At 35.5% G+C, this 20,757-nt stretch overlaps 1 protein-coding gene across 2 annotated transcripts in view; it reads right to left on the bottom strand.

Annotated features, from left to right (window-relative positions):
- The window catches only part of SPATA17 (spermatogenesis associated 17), a 120,745-nt gene that overhangs the window by 88,124 nt on the left and 11,864 nt on the right, over window positions 1-20,757 (bottom strand). Inside the window, exons 2-5 of one of the 2 annotated variants that reach the window (XM_019639601.1) lie at window positions 20,639-20,728; window positions 19,410-19,491; window positions 12,395-12,445; window positions 5,914-6,017 (exon numbers count right to left, since the gene is read on the bottom strand). In XM_019639601.1, the coding sequence (XP_019495146.1) occupies window positions 5,914-6,017; window positions 12,395-12,445; window positions 19,410-19,491; window positions 20,639-20,728 (327 nt within the window). The remainder of the gene's footprint in view (window positions 1-5,913; window positions 6,018-12,394; window positions 12,446-19,409; window positions 19,492-20,638; window positions 20,729-20,757) is intronic. The other variant, XM_019639602.1, reaches the window with a different exon arrangement.

The raw sequence follows: 20,757 nt of genomic DNA, 5'->3' as shown, positions 1-20,757 counted from the left end.
CCAGGGCCATGGTGGAACATGCGCCCCTTAGACACGCAGAAAACACCTTACAGACGACGACGGAGAACATAATTTTCAAAAGAAATGGTGAAAAAGACTGGCTTATTTTAAAAGATAATTTGCTCTACTGGGCCCAACGGGACTGATGATTTAGCGCTTTGCCCTCTGCCATCCCAAGGCTGGGGGGATGTTATGGAGTTGAAGCTTTTGTAGAGAATATTAAAGTTAAAGGGATAAAGAGTTGTTGTGCATCACGGCAGATGTTTTTTCAGATAGGCAGGTGCCTTCCAGGCAGGAGCAGCTTTGCGTGTACACTTACATCTCTGAGTGTGCCTCTCCTCCTGTATTTTGGCCAGTGAATTATTTACAACATTGATAAAGCTCTTTGATGTTCAGGTGTCATCATGAGGAGAGTTGGTCTGAAACACTTAACCATTATCAGAGAAGATACCACCCCTGGCCTGATCTTTGTCTTGGGCATGTCTGTCAGGGCCTGGGGTTGATCTCCAGCTAAGAGCCTAAACTCCATAGCCACTGCTTATAATCACTTCAGTCTGAGGTATAGAAATGGGTTCTTCAATGCCACAAGGTTCCAAATTATGACTCTCAGTAAGCATACACACGTCCCTTAGCAAAGCAGTATTACCTCCCATCTCTGCTTGCAGATTGGCTACTTCCAGTCCAAGTTCGTCTATTTCTCACAGAAATCTGCTGAGAGGTAAGGAGGAGGCAGCCTGTTCCAATTTCTGAAATGTACCTACTATTTTAATTAGCATCAAAGCCTCCATGTTATTGATGCGTATCATGTGGCAGTGTAGATGGGATCTGAAAAACCATTTCACACTACATAATAATGGTTTCTGATCTGACACCAAAGTGCCTCCAGGAGTCAAATTCCCGTTTTAAGCTCTGTTACTTTTAATACTTCACTCCATTGGTCGTGACCAAGTCACATGCAACCTCCACTGCAAGGAAGTCAAGAAAGTGAGTTTTTAGTTCTCTGGCCGGACAGCAAGAGAAGGCAATCAATCTATAAGAGCTTTGGAATGGGTTCTAAGTGAGCCTAGTTATGCAATATGTCACAAGTGAAATATACAACTGGCAATGATTCAAAGGCACAAAGAGGCAGTGTATTTTCATTTTTTTAAAAAAAAGACTGAGTTCAAACCTCCAGACCCACTCTACTAAGGTGTGTGACCTAACCCAAGTTCTTAAACCCTGAGCTAAGTCTTTCATCTTTAAAGATACTAATATACACCCCCAAGGAGATAACATACAAGACGCTGTGCACATAACAGGTGCTTAAGAAATATGACTTACTGTGAGCGGCCATCGTTTACAATGCCCACATCTGTCCATATAAATTTTTAGCTTGATAATTAATTATCACATTTCTGATTACTACTTACCAGATTGATCTTTCTCTTATTATGACCAGAAATACATAGATATGCCCTACCAACAGCCAGAAATTTTTGCTGAATCCGTAATTAAAGTACTTCTATTTTTGCACCAGTTAAGCAACTGTTTTGTATCTACACTGTGCACATGTCTAGAGAAAGCTATTATTACCAAAAATGCACTCAATATTGGTAGACGAGAGTCCAGACTCTTGTTTACATTCATTATTTTTCCACTTGATATTAATTGTGACTTGAAAACGGAGTTGGTGAAGTTCTGAAGTACTCGTATGTGACAGCACAGGAAGAGAAAGCCAACCCTGCTCTCTGAATTTTTACTCTAGTGGTTACTGCTTTGAGTTCTGGAGGCTACACATGTCACCAGTCAGAAAGGACATGCTGGTTTCCTTCATGTTTCTATTTCTTTGTTAATTAAAGCACAACTAGAAACGAGCTGCCTAGGTTGCTTAATGTATTAAGAGTCTTCGAGTCCAGAGAACTAGAAACCTATTTTGGCTCTGTGCTTCCCTGATGTAGAATGTTACCTGAGCCCAGTGCTCTTAGGTTTTGTCATTAGTCTAATGCATTTGTTGACTCTGTATGATTTTTCTGCCACAAAAAGATTACTTGAAGACTCCAATGGTGTCTTTAAGGATGAGAGATTATGTTCAAATCTTTTGAATCGAATTTCCTAGAAACTAGACACATATTCATAAAACTCACTCAAAGTCTTCTTGCTTTATCCGTAAACACAAATGCAAATTGGCAGATTACAGAGATAGCATTTAACATAAATACTGGTATAAATATTTTGAGACAGCAAGCTGTTAGTTAGCTGTTGATTCTGGATTGTCACTATCTCCTGGGGAACAACACTGACAGTTTAACAGGAAATACAACACAGAGAGAGAGGAACTGTGAATTTTTAAGAACTAAGACTTTCTCATAGTTCTACTGGAAGTTGTTCACATAAAAATAGCAGCAATAGGCAACAACCAGTTAGCTTTTGATATGGGGCATTAAGTGTACGGATGTGTGGATTTCAGAATAACCAAGAAAACCAAGCATACAGCCCAGTCCCCAATATGGCGGAAGTACCTGGGATCTTGAAAAGACTGGAGGCTGATCTCATAAATGTGCTATTTCATCAGCACTACCCAGATCATAAAAAAGGTGATAATGGGGGCCGGCCGAGTAGCGCGATGGTTAAGAACTGGCTTGGGATGCCAGAGGACCCCAGTTCGGATCCCACATATGAGGGCCAGTGACACTGCCCTCTACAGCTAAGATGCTGAACAACAGCTCAACCTGGAGCTGGGCTGCTGTGAGTCGCCGGTGATGGCGTAGGCTGCAGCCCCTGCTGCAGTGGGTTGCCATGGGCTACCGTGTGTAGCCAGCAGCCAGCGTGAGCGGCCAGCAGCCACAGTGAGTGGCCGTCCAGAAGCCGGCGACTGATCCGCCTCGCCCTGGAAGAGCGCAGTGATGGTGCCAACTTGGGCAAGTGAAGCAACGTCCTCCACAACTAGACTGAAGAACAAAACGACAGCAACTTGTCTGTTCCCCTTCCCCAATCCCCCAGCACTGTTCCCATCCCCCCAATTCCCCAATAAAAATCTTTAAAAAAAAAAAAGGTGATAATGGAATTTAGTGGATGGTGCCTTCTCCAATTTAGTATTTTGGCAATCATGTCAATGAACCCAAGAACTCTTAAATATAATATTAAAATTGGGATAATGGTCATAATAATGATAAATCCATTAGCAATTCTTCTCCAAAACTTTGAAAGACCAATTTAATGATTTCTGAACATGTAGCCACATATGAGAAAATCTTTTCTATAAATGGGAATGCAAAGCAAGCTTTATGCTTCAGGAGGGTCTAAGATATTTCAATAATCGTTTGGCGTTATACATATTTTTTAAATCTCCCGATAAACTTAGAATACTTTAACTCTAGATTAAGGGTTTTAAATACATAATTATAATGTGTAGAAAATAATCTTGATTTACATGCACTATCACATCCGTCTTGGTCATGGTAAATGATAATTTTATACCATATACGTTACTGTGACTCCCTTTTGCCATAGATTAGTCTCATTTAAATTTTCCTAGTGCCTTTATGGAGTTCAAAGTGCTTTGAGTTTTGCAGTAAATACATATATAGATTTTGTGCCTTTCAAATATATTTATTACCATATTAAGCAAATGATCTCAGATTTAAAGGGAGATGGAAAATTTTCTAGTCATCAAATGCAGAAATCCTTTCTACACAAGTCCTGACATTCTGCCCCACGTATCTCTTCCATCTGGTTGTTCTTGAGTTGCATCCTTTAACAATAAACTGGTAACCTAGTAAATAAACTGTTTTTCTGCATTCTCCAGCCTTTCTAGCAAAAAAACTGAACCTGAGGTGGAGGTCCTGGGAATCTCTGATTTGTAGCCACATTGAATAGAAGCTGTCGGTAACCTGGGGAGCCAACACTTGTGACTGGTATCTGAGGGTGAGTGTGTCAGGGGACAGTCTTGGGGACTGGGTCCTTAACGTAATGTTAACTCCAGGTAGATAGTGTCAGAACTGGGTTAAATCGTAGGACACTTAGCCAGCGTCTGAAAAGTACTTGGTGTGGAAAACCCACACTTCTGATGACCACAAGTACTGGGCATAGAGTGCTGAGTAGACAGAAAACAGGCAAGTGTTTTTCCTTTTCAATACAGTAATTTCCATGCCGTATAATCTACTCAATTCATCTAATACAGCAAAAACTTGATAACAAGACCCATCAATTATAATACAAGGAAGAAAATAACTAACCACATCTACAAAAGTGGATATAAGTATCCTATACAAAACATGGATATAATTTAGTAATAAATCAAAAGAATACTCAATAATGGCCCAATAATCTGTACCCTTAGCACATAATGATGGGTTAACATTAATATATCTATTAATAAAAATACAATAAGTATTTTTAATATTGATAAGTCAACAAGAAAAAAACATCATAAGGAAAAGCATTTGTTATATTCAACTTCTATCGTTTTAAAAACTCTAAGAGTGATAGAAATGTAAGAATAAGTCTATAACATGATCAAGACTACCAGGCTAAACCAAACTGTCAGCGCTGATCCGCTAGACTCTCTAGTGACTAGACATAGTCTCAGTAAAATCAGGAAGAATACAAGGCTTCATGGAAATACCTGTTGAATACAAGATATAGGCCATTCTATTATAAAACCACCCTTGTACCTGTTTGTCTCTTTGAGGTCCTTCTCCTATTCAGGGATGGGATGGGTGTGAAGCAAGTGAGGCCGCTAACATGTAACATGTAAAATGGGAAAGTGCAGGGTTGGTGCTTACATGCCTTTGACAGTGAGGATGCCTCCTTCATTTTTGTGCCTTCAGAGCCTCGCTTGCCTCACGCTAGTCCCAGCTCTGTTCACATCCCCTGTTCACTACTCTTTCCTCCTGACAAGCTCAAGTCTGATGTTTGCTGAGAGCCAGCTCATCTCTAGACTTTGGGTATCTGAGGAAAAATGGAATAGCTGTCCTAAGACCCACATGTTCCTGAGTTTTCTAGATTCTCCAAAGGCCAAACCCTTTTCACACACACAACAAATGTGAAATAGTTAAAAGTTGGGAAATTCGCTTTTAGATATTTCTTAGGATATACATAATTTTAGGGTCTCAGGCAAAACCTTTATTTTAACAACTTATTGTCGATTGTTTGTTCTCTTTAGTTCAAAGAATTTTAGGAGTAAAATAAGATAAAGTATCGGGAAAAACTGAAAGAAACTACAATATAAATGCCAGCTATTATTTGCTACATTTCCTTGTTATCGAAATATATGATAGGCATATGGTCACTTACATATTATTAGAATGGGGCACATTACAATAGAAAAAAACAACAACTAACTATCTTTGCAGTAACATAAAAACTTAATACATAGAGCTTTGGTAAAGCTGACTGAATATTGTTGTCATAACTGTAATTTGCATAAATTTACAGGAGACATCATCCTATGGCCTAAATCCAAGTGCTATCTTTCTATGTATTCAAGGAAATAAAAGCTGACAGTAAAGCAGTCCATTTTATTACATTCCATGATATTTTATTCTTCTTTGAGAGGCAAGTTTTTGCTATTGAACGTGTTCCTCAAAATACATCTGAGGTATGTCATACTTAAGCCTTCATATCTAATGGCATCCTTTTACAGGTAAATTCATCTTCAAAATGAAATAATTTTACTGAAGCTAAACTATTTTGCATAGGACCAAGGCATAATATATTGTAATTTAATTTACAGTCAAGACTACAAGATATTTAAACATAAAACAATGATAAATTTTTAAGTTAAATTGAGTCATATATCTTTGTCTTTTCAATATATTTCTGCCTAAAATATCACTGAATTTCAGAAATCATTTCTAAGTATGGTAACAATAAATATCTACTGAGTACCCTTTCTAGAATTTTCACTAGTAGACTTGTGATTAGACCACTCACCTAATTGTATCATTGGTCTCTGAAACAGCTCTCAGGTAGGCCTTCAAATAAAAATAATTAAAGCAGTATTTCCGAATCCTATAGCCTCTCCATTGCTTCTGAATCTATTGAAGTAAATACAAAGATAAAATATGCTGGTGAACATTTTTAGTAAAAACATTAATAGTTCTTCAAAATCAAGGCAATGGCAGATGATAACTATACTGAATAAAGTCTTAGGCTTTTCCACTCATCTAACAATATATATAGTTGTAAATGTAGGTTGTACTCATAGAGTTATTATAAAATATTATAAAAACAAAAACATACTTATAGGTTATAATTTATTTTTAACCATGTATAATTGTTTCACAAATACTAAATGTGAAATTAACTACTGAAAGATTAAAATTTTGGTTTACCAGTTCCTACCATTTCCATTTCCTGACCATTTTTGTTTTGTTTTGTTTTGTTTTTCATAACCATCTGGTTTGAAGACTGTATTTGATCTCACAGAAATCCATTTTTTTAAGTGGGCATTTAAAATTCAGTGGTATCAAAACCTTTCAACAAAATGTCTTGTATCTTCATGACATTTTAATATTTCTTTAAAATAACAATAGCTAACATTTATTCAGTTCTCACTATGTGAGAGGCACTAGTCTAAGGGTTTGCTTGTGTGTAGTCATTTAATATTTACCATGAGATAAGTAACACTCATCAATTTACTTACAGATTAGAAAACTGCTAAAAAGAGCAGTTACAGAATTTTCCCATAATTTTACAGCTACTAGTGATGGATCCAAAAATCGAATTAGAACTTCAGACAGCTCATTCTCCAAACTGTTGTGATACAGAGTGGAAACAATGAACTACAATGTCCAGTGAATGAACATTTCTGCTGAAAGTATCTGGTTTTTTTTTTTTTTAGATGAGAGGTGTCTTGAGGGTCTAAGAGAACATACTAAAATGGACTACTGTGCACCTTATAATGCCCTAGTAATCATGAGAATCAATCTCCTTAGGCTCTGTCTTTGCCAATGCCAGCTCTGTTAAAGAAACTCAAAACAAAAATAATAATGTACAGGTCTTAATTTTGTGGAAAACAAATAAACAAAATAGTTCAACTTCTTTAAAGGAGTAGAGAAAGAAGAAATAGAAAAAATTAACTTAGTCTTGCATAAAGATTTAACTTCATTCCCTAAAATTTTCCATCAGCTTACATACATATACTTATGAATTATTCTCATATTATGAATAATTCACTTTTTGGATATGAAGTCCTTCTGATGTTTTTGACAGCTAGGCTAGAAACACACATCTCCTCTAAATACTTTTTTCAATAGGAAAAGGTAATTAATATAGAACCTATCCCTTAGTCCATTGTGTTTAAGCCCCCAAACTTATGCTTTTTAAACTAAATATGTTGAATTTACAATTTATATATTGGGTTGTCAGAAAAGTCATAACATATTTTTGCAATGAAAAACATAGAAAAAAATACATCATGAATTTTCCGACAACCCAATAATTTGAATGCTAGATCTATAAGAAAAAACAGGAAACAATATTTTCCTCAAATTCTGATCCTTTTATTTTCTTTTTAAATTATGGCCATTGAAAAGGTATTTTACAATCTGAGATAGTAAATGTAAAAATTTTAAAGAAGTGTTTTAGTATGAAAAATAATTGAAGATATGTAAAACAGCTTGCAAGAACAATTAAATAAAAAATCAATGATTCTAGAAAGTAAAACTAACTACACTAACAAGCTAATGTAACAACATTGTGGCATGTTTTTCCAAATATTTTTCAAGTAATCTAATTTTAGAAATTAATTCTTTAAATAAAAATTAATTTTTCTAAAATTACATAATCAATTTAGAAACTCTCCCCCTTTAATTTAACCAAAATCATATTACAACTAATAAAGAGAGGGATTAATACAAACCACTTTCCTAATGAAAAAGAATAATCAATTGGAATATGTATACATATATAAATTATACATGCAAATAAGTGAATATTTTCCCAATTTACCTAATTTAATCATTACAGTAGCAGTCTGAAGTAGAGATATTATTAGCCTCATTTGATAGAAGAGGAAATTGATACTTAGAGATGTTAAAGAATTGCCTAAGGCTTTATAGTTGGTTAGATGCTTTCAAATGTTTCACGAATTGTTACTGCATGTACAGTACCAATTGTATTAAAGAAGAGAATGCTTGTAAATAAAAGGACAGACAGAAAATCCATCATCAGCAACAGAAATGACTCAGGAAGCTTGGGAAAATATTAGGATATCAGATAGTGTTAAGGGAGGGACTACCTAAGACACGGAAATATCATTAAATTCTAAATAAAATACAATTAAATGTGCCAGAAAACATAAAAGATGCATGCTGGAGTCCTGAGAAGGAAAGAGGGCCAGTGGTGATTTATGATTCGATCATTCCAGATTAAAGTCAGAAAGGACAAAAACTGATACTGGCTGAAAAACCTGTACCAGTAGGAAGAGCACTGAAAGCAGCCAATGGCATGGGGTCCTTCCTGCTCCAAAACGGGCAACTTGAGAAAGGGCACCACAACCCCCAGAGCATGCGACGTTGGGGTGAGCTCTCTGGGGATCTTCTCGTCATGCTCCATCTGCTTACACTTCTACCCAAAGGCAAGATAAGATGCCTTTCCTGGACAAATCCTTCTATTCACTATTGGGTGTTGAAGTGCCTAATAGGTCAGGTTAACAAATTAAAACTCATCCACATTAAAGTATAATCAATCAGCCTTTAAGTGGCTTAGTCAGAGGTGTGTGAGTAAAACGAGCAGGAAGAAAACGGGCATTTGAGTGGGTGAAGAGGCTGCCATCGAGTGAAGTGAAGGGTAAAAATCGAGTTGAGCTCCTTGAATGTGCCAGGCATTACCCGCTAACTGCTGTAATTCTCATGATAACCTTGTGAATGGGGCATGAACTCAACGTTAAAGATGAAGAAACTGAGGTTAAGTAACTTGATCACGGTCACAAAACCAGTAACAAAGTAAATGCAGCCTGGCTACAAACCCAGCTCTGGTTTACTCCAAAGCCTGAACGTCTTGAACTTTCCCTACATTTCCTAGTGATATCCCAGTACTAGTGAATAAACATTTAACTTAAAAAAAGAAGTACTTTTAAGAGGCAAGATGACTTTTGGTAAAAATATTTCTTCTTCATTTCAAGATGAATAGCTATGACTTCCAAAAAAAAACAACATAAAAAAAAACAAAACTAGTATTCATGTCCTTCAAAGTCATTAGCAACTTTCAGAAGTGATTGGTATAAAACAATTATTGTCATTGATCAGCTCTGAATAGATAATTTTAGACAAAGTCATTGTGTGCTCAGCAAATTACAGCTTGTTAACTGGCAACTTCCAAATGACCTCTTAAGCTAGTCAAATCAATGATGCATATTCCTCATTAAGTAACATCAAAAATGTAAGCGGTCTTATAAATAATGTTTATTTTAAGCACTAAAGCAAATGGCAAAACCTTGACATATCAAAAGTCATCCGCTCATAGAAAAAGATCTTCCCTCTCTTGGGTTTACTTTTATTCCTCAAAATTCATAGTAACCTTAATGTCATCAAAAGAGAGAAAAAAAATAATGTGTTCTCACCTAAAATTAAAATGAAGACATGGACAACAAATTCACTGATAATAGCCTACCTTGTATTAATGCTCTAAATGTATATGAGAGCATACAAGCAGAACTCTTATTCATAATGATGGCTTTACTTAATAGAATGTTCAACATTCTAGAAGACTATATATACAGTGAGCACAGAAAGTGAGTCGACTAAATTTTCAAAGATAAGGTGTTTTAAAAAATAGTAACATCCAAGTTTTCATTTTAGGTGTCACTGCACTATCATGTCAAAAACATATACACAAATGGAAATCTTAACTAGATGTTTTTAGCTAGCCAAAGATTCTGGGTAATTATCCCATATACAGTTTCTTTCCTTTAATATTCTGCTTCCCCGCTCTACCTGGCCTCAAACCTCCTTTTCCTAATTGGTTTAAATCATTGCATAATGATTTGGTACTAGAAAGGAGGGAAGGAGAAATATTATTTTTCATGGTGATGGGACATTTAAATAGTTGTCCATCATCAGGCAAAAACATGGGGTTGTCTAGATGGGCCCATCTCCTCTTATTCCTTAGGCTGATATTTTGGGATATCTTTTTCCAAGTGAATGAGACTGTGTCTTAATCATTTTACATGCCTAGAACCTAATGTAATGTTTAGTATATGAGATCGACAGTATTTTTTTCATGTATTATTTTACCTTTTTATCTTTATCTATCTAATCTTGGAGTCATTTTTCTAAATATAAATCCTTCATAGTATTGTAAATATAAAAATAGAATTATAAATAGTGTAGGAGACTAAGATGAATCTTTATATATCTGACATATATTTACATTTTTAATTAAAGCCACCGTAGAATTTTTTTCTATTTTTTTTTTATATTTTAGACACAGTGGGAAACAAAAGAAAATGGTTAATTGATGTTTCAAGTTGAATTAATTTTCGTAAATTAAAATTTTTATTAGGTAGATCCAAAGCTCCAAGAGGGAAGAGCCAATAAAGTTTTAATTATTTTGCAAATTGGTTGTTTTAGGTAATCTTTAGTCTACTGATGGTCTTGTTATTCTAGTTTTTATTCTTCTTAAAGTGAGGATTTCTACCTAAACTAAAGTGCTTTGAGGAACTAATTTCAAGCTAAATCATTTAAAATAATAAAGGATCTGTTGAGCCTTTCCATGGTCCAGCAGACTATAACTAAGTAAATATAAGTCATTGATCAATAACCTGTGAAAAGTCTGCAGGGTAAAAGGAATTCTACCTGTAACAATCAATTGCATCTGTACTTCTTCAGAACTCTGTAAGCTTTACATTACTAACCATTTTTAATCCTCAGAGATCCTTGAAACTGAGAGGAAAAAGTCTGATGGAATATACTTTTTAAGAGAGATCTCTAATACACTACACATTAGCTCTTCTTAAAACCTGTGTTCATATGCTACTGCTCCATGTGTTCTAGTCTTCCAAATGAGGACTCAAGATGTTCACGATGTCCCAATGGAGGCTTGCCAAAGGCATTATAAGGAATAAAAAAATTGCAGTTTATCTTGGTTAACTTCCAAAGTCAGTGACACATTATATACCCTCATTAGTTCTGAGTTAATGCATAAAGAGAGAGATCAGCAGTTGAAATAGCAGACCTAGTAATGATTTTGTGGGGCTCCTAATGTTTTAACAAAGTTAGAGTCCCCTTTTCTTTTCCTTTAATGTGTCAGAGTCCAACACAGGCAAAGTGGAGGTGCAAATATACCAAATACAGATTTGGGGTTCACAAAAATCTGTGTGATCTGCACCTTGGACTCCAAACAGGAAAGAAATGAAGATAATTTTTTATTGTTTGCTACATCCTATACGAAAATCCACTTAAAATCGCAGCAAGAAGGGTGTTTCATCTGGGGCTATGAGGAATGACAAATCCTGATGCTAGCGGTAGCACTATGTGAAGGCCACAGCTTGAATACTCCTTTATAGGGTGAGGTTTGTCATCCTAAGCCATCCACTTCTGTCTACAAGGGGAAGTGTGTGACACTGAATTGAGATGCCTTAACTTAGTGTTCTACTAATTACCACTAAATTTCAAACTCCCTGAGTGAAATGCACTACCAGTAAGGACGCTCATAAATTGTAAGGGCCATGCAGTCGGTTTATCAAGAAAACCAGAGGATAAGTAATAAAATTTCCCTAATTATTCATATAGTTGTTCTCATCCTGATTTGGAGACAAGGAGAGGATGATAGTAAAAGCAAGACTACAAGTGACCAGAAATAATAGGAATGGGGGTGCTGGACCTCTGGGTTTAATTCCTAACACTGTCACTTACTACTTTGAGACAAAAGAAATATTTTTGTTCTGCTGAATCCCAAAATTTGTGCAAGCCAGACTCATAATCACTAAATTCAGCTTTCTATTAGGAAAATAACACATAAAAAATGAACAGAGAAATGATAGAAATAAAACTTCTAAGCTGGAAACCGACTTTATTACTGTTAAATCATATGAATAATTTCTAATTGATTTGTATTGGGCAGGAATCTTATATTCCAGGACCACGTTCATCTATTTATCACAATATTCTATATGACATATGGAAACTAATAACATTGCTTCATTAATATGTAGTCTTTCTCCAGTACCAGCTCAGAGATATTTAACATTCTAAAACATGAGCACTGATAATTACATGTTTTACATTTTACTCTAATTTTTAATACTGCCAAGATTATTTAGTATAGCTAACTTTTTAACTATGTACTCTTTTCTCTCTTTACCATTAGCATATCAATCAAATTTGCATTATTCTGGTTTGCTCGTTTTATTAAAAGGGAATTCAAGGCACAATTGACTTTTCATTTGTTTAACAAGTGAAGAAATATTTACCCTGACAGCCATTGCATTGTAGATATTCATCTTCATAGTATAATATGCTAACTGTGAATCAAGAGAAAAAAAAGATGGCATATATTTCAGTTACACAAAGACAGTGCAGCCTATTTTTACATATAAAAGATAAGAATCTTTATACATAATACATAATAAGAGTTCTAGGCTTAGAAAAATGAAATCAAACTTTGTATTGAAGAGATAGGCTTCCTAATACATAATGCAGCCTTAACCAGAAAAATCTATGGTAGTCAAACTAGGAGCTAATGGAGATATATGATCATAAAATGCTCTCCGCTGAGTTTGATAATCAATGGTGCTCTACTGAGAATAGAATAACAAAGCAGAAATATTCACAAGTGCTGGTGACATGTAGTATTGTATGATTTATTCACTGGGGTTCTTTTAGCCAAAACTCACAGAAACATAAAAGGAATTCATATTTCAAGACGTCTGGTTTAATGAAAAATTCAAAGAAATGCTGTCTTCAGTCGAAATCGTTCAAGGATATGGATGCAGTGATGGAGCAAAATTGTGCCTTCCAACCATCTGTACAAAATGTTATGTACTTAGCTGCCTCCTGAGTAATCCTTGGGAATTTTGTTTCATTTAACATTCATTTTTAACACCATAAAATCATAAATACAATGATATCATGTTACAGCAAATCCCCTGATATAGTGAAGACTTCCTAAAGTCTTGGTTTCTCTCTAGTAGAGACATATTTGCCTATTAATATTTCTATGTCCCTGTTACAGCAAATAATCATTTAGCAACATAGCTTATTTCAATGAAAATGTTGCTTTAAATAAAGCTTCTACATCTGTTCTATCTTTTAATTAAAATATAAAATTAACATAATTCATGACAGGACAATACACACTAAAGCAATGAAATACTTTTTTTTCAGCACAAAATACTTTATCTATTCTTATGCAATCAAAATTCATTCGACTAATACATAATAGGTAATAGGTGTTACATTGTAGGCAAAAATCAGAGATAAGCTCCTTAACGTTTATATAGGGGTTTTCTTCCCCACAAGAAGCGGGTTTTCATACGAAAGGATTTGACGGTAATTAGTATTGTTTGCATTGCCTGGTCTGATCCAAAGCAAATTGTCTGTGCAGAGCAGCAGGACTGGATTATTTATCAACAGTCTGAGCAATTAAGAAACAGTTGGCTGCAATATGGTATTTACAAATGAACACAATGATGTTACTTCATTTTAAATTCTCTTCCTTTGTTACAGCAATCAAGGCATAATTCTTGGTGTTTGAGGTGAATGCAAAATACTTTAAAGTCATATTTCTTCAAGTCATGTCGAGGCAGACACAACCATTAAATACTTTTATACAGGAGAATCATCTTGGAAATTAGATATCTGAAAAAGTCTGAGTTCAGAAAAAGATATCATTTCTTATCTTTGTCATATTGCTGTTCAGTTAGCTGCAAGGAGTGTTGTAAGCTTTCCAGCCATATACCTGGGTTCAAGTCCTGACGTTGCTTTTTCTAGCTACGTGGCTTTAGACAAGTTACCTAAGGTCTCCCAGTCTTGATTTCCATGCTTACACAGGGGACATTGCATACTTGCTAGAGTCATTGTGAAGACTAAAATGAGATAAAGTATTTAACGTGCTTGGGACAGAGTCGGGTCATTTTGAAAGGGATTATCAGTCATGCTGTTACACATTTTGGGGCTAAAAGTATGTAATTTAACTATAAGTAAAAATCCAAAATGTATTAGAGGCTATATTTTATTCTGCATAAAGAGGAACAAGAGACATGGTTTTTAAAACTAAGAATTCTGAGTTTTATCGTTAAAAGGTGGAAATGCACTTTGATTCTAATATATCAGTCTCCTGGGAACCAGTAGTTGACATTTATTCTCTAGCCCAGATGCTTATGAAAGTACCAAAAAAACAGACATGAGACCTTTTTGAGTAATACATCCATATAAACTTGACCAGATCAATTGGCTTTATTGGGCAACACAGAGAAAAAACTTGCATTGAAATGTTGACAGTGGAACCTTTAGAGACCATGCCCATACGGATGACAGATCTGAGGAGCCTGAGCTTTTGTTACTTTCAAGATCAGTGTCATCCTCATTTCATAACTTTGAGTATAATCCTTAAAATGATTTATTATCAAATGATCACGAGTATTTTGCGCATATGTTTTGCCTTGTTTACTGGCAACCGAGACCAATCTGATCACTATCAACAGCTGATTTGTAAAATAACCTTTCTTTTTCCACAAAAAAACGAAAAGCCAATTATATTATTTCTCACAGTCACTATGAATGTAACCTTTAAAAGAAGGTGAACCAAGTCTAAATTGATTTCATAATTATAATGAAAATATAATAAAAATTTAAATTAATATTAGTAGGTCAGAGTCTTAAGTTACCCAGCCTTTAGTGTTGATGTAAAAGGCAAGACCCTGAAGAGAAAAAATATATTACATTTTAGTTTTCCACTCTGACACTAAAAGGTGATAAATGTTGCCTTATTAACTTATTAAAGGATTTGGAAAGCCTTTAAAAAATGTATAAAAAGAGCTGGACATTTTATAATCTATAAAAGGGATATTTTACTCATCTAATAAAGAAAAATAAAAATGTCTGTAGAAGCAACCAGTTTTAAAAACAGTGACCAATATTTTATATATTTTTACTAACCATTAAAAAAAACCACTCTGCTGGCATTTATCATGACAACATATAATGGAATTTGATAGTAGATGGCATCCTTTGTCGCATTTAAAGTTAATAAAATTTCTTTCCATTATTACTTTCACACACTAATCAAATAAAAAAAAACTTGGTAAGAAGGAGTAAAATGGTAGGCAGTATATAAATATTGTGAGCCTTGATTTTCAGCAATGAATTAAATTATTTTTATAATTTGAAAACTACCTGTTTAATAATAATTATCTTTATAAATTAAATTGTTCTCCCATAGGCTATTAATACACCCTAACAAAAAGTTTTAATCAAATTCTGTTCATGTGGTTGACATACATACATTATTCACTGAACGATCCCATTTTAAAAACATAACTTTGAGCTGTTTAGGACTCCAGTTACATATACTTATTTCATGGTAATGCATATAGAATTAAGCATGTATATTAGAATAGTGTTTATATTTTGCTGTTCTGAGTGCAGTGAGTAAAAAAAAAACAGTGTATTTGATATTAAACATAGCATAAACTACATAATGGTAAAATATAAAAAATAACAGGAAATTGAAAAGGATACAATGTATATGGCCATCCTATGTAGGTTATGTTGATGAAGTCACTCTAGTCATACCCAAAGTGCTAGTGCTGCAAAGGGGGCCGGTAAAAGAATATTTCAACATTTCTCTGGCACTATCGCCTAGAGGAATGACTATTTTCGCTTCGCCATTTATGAAATGAAGCAGGGAGCGGTAAGAACAAGCTACGCAGGACACTATCCCGTTGGAAAACAGGATATTGGGTATTCAGTGGGAAAAGCAGGCTGCAGTAAACGGACAGCAAGAGCTTAGCAGGTAAGAGCACACACAGTAGGGACTATAAATCCATTGCAGTAAAAAAGAGGAATCAGCGCACATCTTCACTGCCAGGAAAAGGTTTTCAAGGTCGTGAATCAGTGCTCCTGGACCCTTAAGTTGGACCAATCTAGCAGCAACGAAAGTCAGCAGGAAGACCTGAAGTGTTGGTTTGTAAAATTTTTAAAAGTCAAAGCAATGGTCATACAGGAATCAACAGAGTCAAATCACCCAAGAAAACTGGAATGGCTCTATTACTGTGGGTTAATAAGGCCAGTGTAGTGGAGAACGCATGACACTTTAGGACCGGGTAAGCCAGCTGGCGTCACTGAGAGTTACTTACAGACTGGATAGAATGTTCTGGCGTAGCAGCATTCTGAGAAAGGATGTCTAATATTTTTAGTCAGAACCTGTCTAAAGAGATCCTTGGACTTCTGTCTTCACTTTCTGTTTGACCTTTGTCACATTTGAGACTGTTGACAACTGCGTTTTCTAACAGTTTTCTCCTCTGCTTCCTATGATATTGTGTCTCTGCTTTTCTATTTATTATCTACCTCTAATTCCTGCTCCTCTGCCTAAACCCTACCTAATGCATTCCACGTGCCTGAGTTCTTGGCCCTCTGCTCTACTGTTCCCATACTTTTTCCATCAGGTGGAAAAATCCTGTCATCTTCTAATGCTGCCACTAAAACCTTTATCTCCAGCTTTGGCTCTTAAGCTAAGCACCCATTCAATAGTTCGCTTTAATAAGCATTTGTTGAGTGCTAATTACGGTGTTCCAGACACTCTGCGAGAGATAGCAAAATCTCCTTACAAGATATCACCACATGGAGGTGTCCTAACATCATCGCAAACTCCAAGAGCTCAAAGTGTCTTTCTCTAAGCTTCACTAAGTGTACCATTCAGAATGTTTCTTATAAACATCCATTGCTTCCGTTATCATTATAACCATTAATCCACTTCGTTGAGATAAAAATGCAGCTATCTTAGTAGCTTACACAACAAAAAGTTTATTTCTCACGCACAGTGCTTGTGGGCTAAGGTTCCCTGCAGCTGAGCTCCACGTGCCTCTCAGCCCCAAAGCGGAAAGAGCAGCTCAAGAAAGGAAGACAGGGAAAGCCTCTTCAAGCCTCACCTTAGCTGACGCATATGTCCCGTTTGCTCACAACGCATGGCCAAGCCCAAAAGGAATGGGCTGGAGATAAACCATTCTTTGATGAGGATGGGGGCAGTGAATGATTTTGGCGCGTATTGATTGCTACTAATCACCAGCCGTGTTGACCATAGCAAGTCTTCCAAATTACATCATTCATTTATCAAGGTAGCAAAAAATTCTGCAGGCTGTCTATGAGACATTTACCATGATACACATGAGATATAATAAATAATACAGTCACTGCCATTCAGGAGCTCCCAGTCAAATGACGGGTGTACATAAACAAATGTATCACAGTGCTACAAATGCATTTGAAAGACTGGCCTTATATCTGCAATCTCCCAGAATTCTATTCTCAACCTCAGGTGATTGGGGAAGGTTCCTCTTCAGTCAAATATTGAATGATAAGTAGGGATTCAGACCAATGGGAGGCAGGCTGGAGTGAAGAAGGGCATTCCAGGCAAACAGCATTTGCAGAAACCCCGCATGTCTTTCTTATTGTGGAAGTGGCAAATGGCTTAAGGTATCCAAAGTATATTGGTACAGGTGTAACAAGGGAGGTTACATAGGACGCAACCGTGAGACTATGAAAACCCTGACATGTCATGTTGAAGAGTGTGAGCTTTATGGTATGTGCCAGGGCCAGGAGGGCTGTAGGCATGGGAGTGAAATGATGACGCTTAGATTGGGATCCAGTGACTTTTAGGAGGGAAAACGGTGGTAGGGAGTCTTGGGTGACTAACTCTCTGGCTTGGGTTTCTGGGTTAAATGGCTGAAGCCTTTACCTGCATAAAGGAATATATTAATATAAGGAGGAGCAGCTCTGGGGTACCTGAGGGACACCTAGAGCACATTTTTAGTAAGTATTTAGCATATGGATCAGGAGCTGAGAACCTTGGGCACACCGTTTAATCTCCCCAAGCCTCCATATCTCCATCTATAAAATGAAGATAACACCTGTACTTTCTACTGACAAGCTGTTGCTGGAATATATAAAACAATGAATGTAAAAAAATGTTTTTAAGCAAGAAATTTCTTTGAAAATGTTGGAAATTAGTTTATAAAAGCCACATTCAACTCTCTGCCAACCTTTAGCTGCTCCCCAAACTCGCTGAGCCAACTGACATCATGTGGTCCCTAAGGTGAGGTGCTGAAATGCATTTCTGGTAAAAATGCACAACCTCAATGTAATAATGGAGAAACACCACCACGCCAAGACTGAGTAATAATCTGAAAAATAACTAGTCTATACTCTTCAAAAATGTCAAGGTCATGAAAAGGAAAGACATGCTAAGTGTCTTACAGGTGACAAAAGGGACACAACAATGTTAAGTCCTGGTTTGTACCCTGGAAAAGATGCCTTCACTGTCAATGTCATTATTGGGACAATCAGGGAAATATGAATAGAGTCGACAGATAGGTAATAGTATTGTACAGATGTCAATTTTCTGATTCTGATCATTTTAATATGCTTATGCTAAAAAATACCCTCTGATAAATTTAGAGGTAAGGGGGCATCACTTGTGCAACTTTGACTCAAGTGATTCAAAATAATGATATATACATAGAGAGCAAAAAAGAAAAGATGTGTGTAGGGAGAGAAGAGAAAATACGATAAAGCAAATTTCTTCACTTGAGTGAAGAAATCTGAGTGAAGAATATATGAGAGCTCTTTGTACTATTGTTTTGCAAATTTTCTGTAATCATTTAAAAAATTTAAAAATTAGTTTTAAGTGGCATGAAATGTTCATTCCAACTGATTAGTGCCTGTGCTATGCTTGTGGTATGTGACATTTCTTAAGGCAAGTCTTCAAAATAATCCAACAGTCAAGAACAGAGGATGGTAAGTAGCTCAGAGAAAAACGGCTTATTTTTTTTATTTTTAGACTTAACTTGGGGCACTTCAATTCTACTGAGGTTTATTGACTGTGCAATGGGCCAGAGACGAGTCCAAATATTGCTGACCCAAAAATGAACAAGCTACAGTGTCTACACTGAGAGAGTTCACCATCTAGAAAGTAGAGAAAATCATCAAGAAAAAAGTACATATAAATGCATACACTATGAAAGATACTTTAACAAAATAAAATATATGGTACAGTTTGGGTATAAAGAAATGAGTCATCAATTCTTCATGGAAAAAAATCAGAAAAGGTTTCACAGAAGAGGTCTCATGCTAAAAAATCCAATTTTGTTCTTATAGAAATACCATAAATAACTTCAAAACTACCTATAAATATGACTGAAGTGAATAAGTTACAGCATACTATATAATTTTAATGCTAATATATATAATGTATATATTTATAATATTTACCTTCACAATTAGTCGGTATTGTTTTCTTCCTAAGTAACCTCTCCACCATTTTTGAATAACTATTACCACTCTGTGTAAATACCTGGGTGAAAAAATATGCTTATTAGTACACTTTCATTGAAACAAAGACTTTTTTTTGCTTAGAATATACCTTCCTACAATTCAAGAAATCAAATTCAAAGCCAAGTATATGTGTATTGTAAAGAGTAGAGGGTTATCATTGTGGGATAGAATTCCTCATTTCTAGAAGTAGAAAAAAGGCATAGATAACAGCTACTCAGTATTTCTTTTGGGCTTCTCATTAAACAATTTTTCAAAGTTTCAATTACTCTTCAACATCGTCTAAAATATTTTTCAGTGTTAAGACCATAAAACTGGTCACAGTGACGTGTTGAGAAATAAGCCAGGCACTATTGATGTGAATCACTGTAAGAACTTAGAAATAATTCTTGAGGTCAAGAAACAAGTCCCCTTTTCATCCTTCCCTTGTATTACTTAGTCTATCCAAGCTAATGTCATGTTAGTCTGCTGAAGTCAAAAATACTCTCTTTGCGGCCATGTTCCTTGCTTGTATTGTGGTCAAAGGAGAAGCCTCACCTTCACACTTTAATTTGCATGTCTGGCTCCTACAGGCTAATATAGGGACATAGGCAGTACAACCCCCAGCCCACATACTGAGTTATTACAGATGAGGCCTATTCATCCTCTATCTTATTCCCGAAAATATTTTTTCGGAGTTGAAGGTAGACTGAAGAAAAGTTTGAGCGATGAAGAAGTGGGAATGGTTAAGGGTCAACAGGAATGGCATCATTTTGGTATCATCTCCCTTTACCTACCAATGTGTTGAAAGGATTGGAATAGTTTCTGTGTCTGTGTGTGTGTATGTGTGTGTGTCTGTCTTCTTTCTTAACAGTCATTGACTTCATTGCTATAAATACAAATCCAGACATTTGTCACACCCCATGGAATTTGAAGAAAATAATTTTATCGAGTATGTTTATGATACTGAGAATTTTTAAAAGTAGATATATCGCCAGTGTAATTTAGTTTTTGATATACAAGATGACCAAAAGAGTTATATTTTTGAACAAGGATATCACATAACTTATTAACTGCATTACAAGTAACATAAAAGATTATTTGAAATGAGTGCTATATGCACACATTACATTTTCTAAGGAGTATATTTTTATGATATATCTGAATTTTCCATGCCAAAATCAATATACCTGATATATGCTCGAATTTGACATCCTCGAAACCAGCTCTGGATTTTAACTGCTGCATCATGCTCCTTTTTCCTAAACACATCCACAACGCTTAAAAAAGAAAAAACAATTAAAGCATT

This window comes from Hipposideros armiger, unplaced genomic scaffold (assembly GCF_001890085.2).
Source record: "Hipposideros armiger isolate ML-2016 unplaced genomic scaffold, ASM189008v1 scaffold_45, whole genome shotgun sequence".
Taxonomy (NCBI): Eukaryota; Metazoa; Chordata; class Mammalia; order Chiroptera; family Hipposideridae; genus Hipposideros; species Hipposideros armiger.
The sequence above is the reverse complement of the archived record's forward strand: the minus strand, read 5'-3'. Positions and strand labels throughout refer to the sequence as shown.